The sequence below is a fragment of the Arachis ipaensis genome, chromosome B03, assembly GCF_000816755.2.
Source record: "Arachis ipaensis cultivar K30076 chromosome B03, Araip1.1, whole genome shotgun sequence".
Classification (NCBI taxonomy): Eukaryota; Viridiplantae; Streptophyta; class Magnoliopsida; order Fabales; family Fabaceae; genus Arachis; species Arachis ipaensis.
The window spans coordinates 11,843,704-11,846,717 of record NC_029787.2 but is presented as its reverse complement, the minus strand read 5'-3'; the positions used below and the strand labels follow the sequence as shown (position 1 = coordinate 11,846,717).

At 26.9% G+C, this 3,014-nt stretch overlaps 1 protein-coding gene across 2 annotated transcripts in view; it reads right to left on the bottom strand.

Moving 5' to 3' along the window:
* The window catches only part of LOC107634159 (transcription factor MYB39-like), a 2,038-nt gene continuing 725 nt past the window's right edge, over positions 1,702-3,014 (bottom strand). Inside the window, exons 3-5 of one of the 2 annotated variants that reach the window (XM_016337735.2) lie at positions 2,399-2,934; positions 2,086-2,353; positions 1,702-1,972 (exon numbers count right to left, since the gene is read on the bottom strand). In XM_016337735.2, coding sequence (XP_016193221.1) covers positions 1,951-1,972; positions 2,086-2,353; positions 2,399-2,934 — 826 coding nt within the window. In that variant the 3' untranslated portion in view covers positions 1,702-1,950. Of the gene's footprint in view, positions 1,973-2,085; positions 2,935-3,014 lie in introns of both variants that reach the window. The other variant, XM_016337734.2, reaches the window with a different exon arrangement.

The following is a 3,014-nucleotide window of genomic DNA, read 5'->3' as shown; positions in this document are numbered from 1 at the left end:
GTCTTTATAATTTTATGAAGCTTTTAATTAAATTTTTATATTTTTTTAATTGAATTTTTATATCATATTAAATTTTGTAATTAAGTTCTTAACATAATAAAAATATTAGAATTAATGTAATATTTTGTTCATTTCAACAAAATATCTCATTAATAATTTTAACAGAATATTATGTTAATTTCAATATTTTTATCACAATAAAGACTTAATTATAACATCTAATATAGTATAGGAATCTAATTTAAAAAAATATAAAAATTTAATTAAAAATAAATTCGAAAAAAATATAAAGATTGATAGAATAATTAAATCAAAATAATATTATTATTATTATAAACAATAGTAATTGATGTCATGTATTTTGGATTCCTTCAATTGCTTCAAGAAGTAGTAATGCTACTTATGAGTTGTCTTTCTTTGCTTGTTAGACCAAAATCAATAGTAATTGTCTCACCAAACGGATAACCAAAAACTTGTCTTTTTACCAAATGCTAGACACCATATCATACTAACTTCACCTTTTGACTTAATTAAATATAACATTTATGCTTTCTAAGTCTCATTTTCATCAAGAGAATTTTTTCTCAAAAGTAATTAATTATTCAAATGCGTGTTTGAGTAAAGTTTTTGGTTCATGTATGTTCTGAGTATAGTTTGACTTTGTTTTTCTGCTTTACATTATGATTAGTAAATAGAAACTTCTTTTTCGGAATTCATCGTTGCTGCCCCTTCTTCTTCAAGCTACTAATAAAGTCTTCATTCAATTTAATAGTAATATTTTCCTCTCCTGATTATATATTATGGGAGCTTAACAATTGACTATGTATTATATTATAGTTAATTAAATAATTTCAGGTAGTAAGAAACAAATAACAAGTGATATATAGTATATATATTTCCAACTTGTATAATTTTCAACCACACAAATCTTAGGCCCTAATTAAAGATAAAGGATTTAAGTATTATTTTAGTCTTTAACGTTTGAGAATAACTTTTGAGAATATTTTAATTTGATTTTTAATATTTTAAATGTTCTATTTCAGTTTCAAAAACTTTCGATCGTCTATTTCAATCCCAAAAAATTTAAGCGAGTTTAAATAATTCGTATATTGAAGAGCCAATAATATTTGATTTTAGTGTATAAGTAAAGTTGATCAACTAACCTTTGATTTTGAAGTGTTAGTGATTAATTGTTAAGATTTGGAGTGTTTTACAAACAAAAAAAAAATTGATGAAAAAAAAGTGTTCCATACAAAAAGGTTTTGGTTATATTTTTTTAATATATGAAAAAAATATGACTTAATTAGTAATATTATTAACGTTCACGTCACTTATTAACTATTAGTGTCAATTCTAACTATAAGATCCCATTGAACCTATTTAAAATTTTTGGGATAGAAATAAAATGTTTAAAATTTTAAAGACCAAAACTTAATTAAGATTTGGCCCAAAATAGTAATTTAGCCAAAGATAAATTATGAAGTTTATATAATATACAGTTTATTTAAGAAATATATTGAACTGCCTATATATTTTTGAGTGAGTTGAGAGCTGCAATTTATGCACATGAATTGAACATGAAACACATGCAATAATAATGGCTTGCATTTTGTAAAGTGAAAATTACAATAAAGAAAAGTCTAGGGCCAGCAACTTTGTTAAATTCTGGCCAATATCTAATCAGCAAAGAAAAGTGAGTCATTGGATGAAATCTCACACCATTAAAATTATCATTAATGGCTATTTGATGGCTACAAATCACAAAAATTGTTGTTCCCCTAACATTCCTCTTACAATAATGTCCATATGTTGTACTATAAGTCTGGTCCTAAATCTTATATCAATCAATCCATCCTCACAAAACAGTATGTTGATCCTAAGCTAGAGACAACCAACAATGATAATTAAAAACAAAATCCCATTATTGTTGTGATGAACCTTGATTGTTGACTATGGCTGGTTAGATTCTTGACTGCAGACATTAGAAGAAAAAAAAGCAACAAAATGAGTATATGTGTTGATTTGATACCTTATAATAAAATAAGTGAACTTAATTAAAAAGAGAAAAAGAATAGGATTACTTACTCTATGATGTGTTTCCAATAAGCATCACTTGCTTCCTCATACATGAAATCTGTCCACATTTCAAAGTTGTTGGTTGAAGTTGGAGAATTATTATTATTATTATTATTATTATTATTATTATTATTATTTACTTTGTTGGAATATTCATGATCAGGTGATGAGGCTGAAACCAGATTTGGAAGTGAATAACAATTCAATGGTGTTGTAGGAGTAGAAGAAGAATTTGTGCCATCAACAACAACTTTCTCATTATTATTATTATTAACATTTTCAGACTTCATCATGCAACTACCACCATTCATGTTGTGCTGATTATCATCATGAGGAGGAGCTTCAAAGTTTTGGAAATTGGGCTGATTTTGACAAGGGAAAGAATCATTACTGCAAATAAGGTTTTGGAGCATAGATTCATTCAACCCTAAAGATTCATAAAAACCATTTGGAACTGATGATGATGATGATGATGAGGTTAATGGACCAAATTGTTGATGATTAAGTAGTGGCTCCAAGTTTAGTGCAAGATTATTATTATTAGTAGTAGTAGTAGTAGCAAGGATTTGAAGCATGTTTTGGAGGATTTGGAGTTTGGCATGATCAGAGTTAATAAGAAGAGTACTTAATAGAGCATTATTGTTGTTGTTATTATTGTTGAGAATGTTTGCAGCAAGAAGCAAGTGTTGAAGATTGGAAAGAAGTTGAAGTTGATTATTATGATTATGATCTAATCTTGGACGATGAGTCACTGGATCTAACCCCATTCGTAGAAGCTTCTTTCTAAGATTAGTGTTCCAGAAATTCTTGATTTCATTGTCAGTTCTTCCTGGTAGATGACTTGCTATTGCTGACCACCTATAATCACACAACCAAAATATTTAAGACTTGTTTTTATGTAGTCAAATAATATATATATATACATGTCATATATCTGA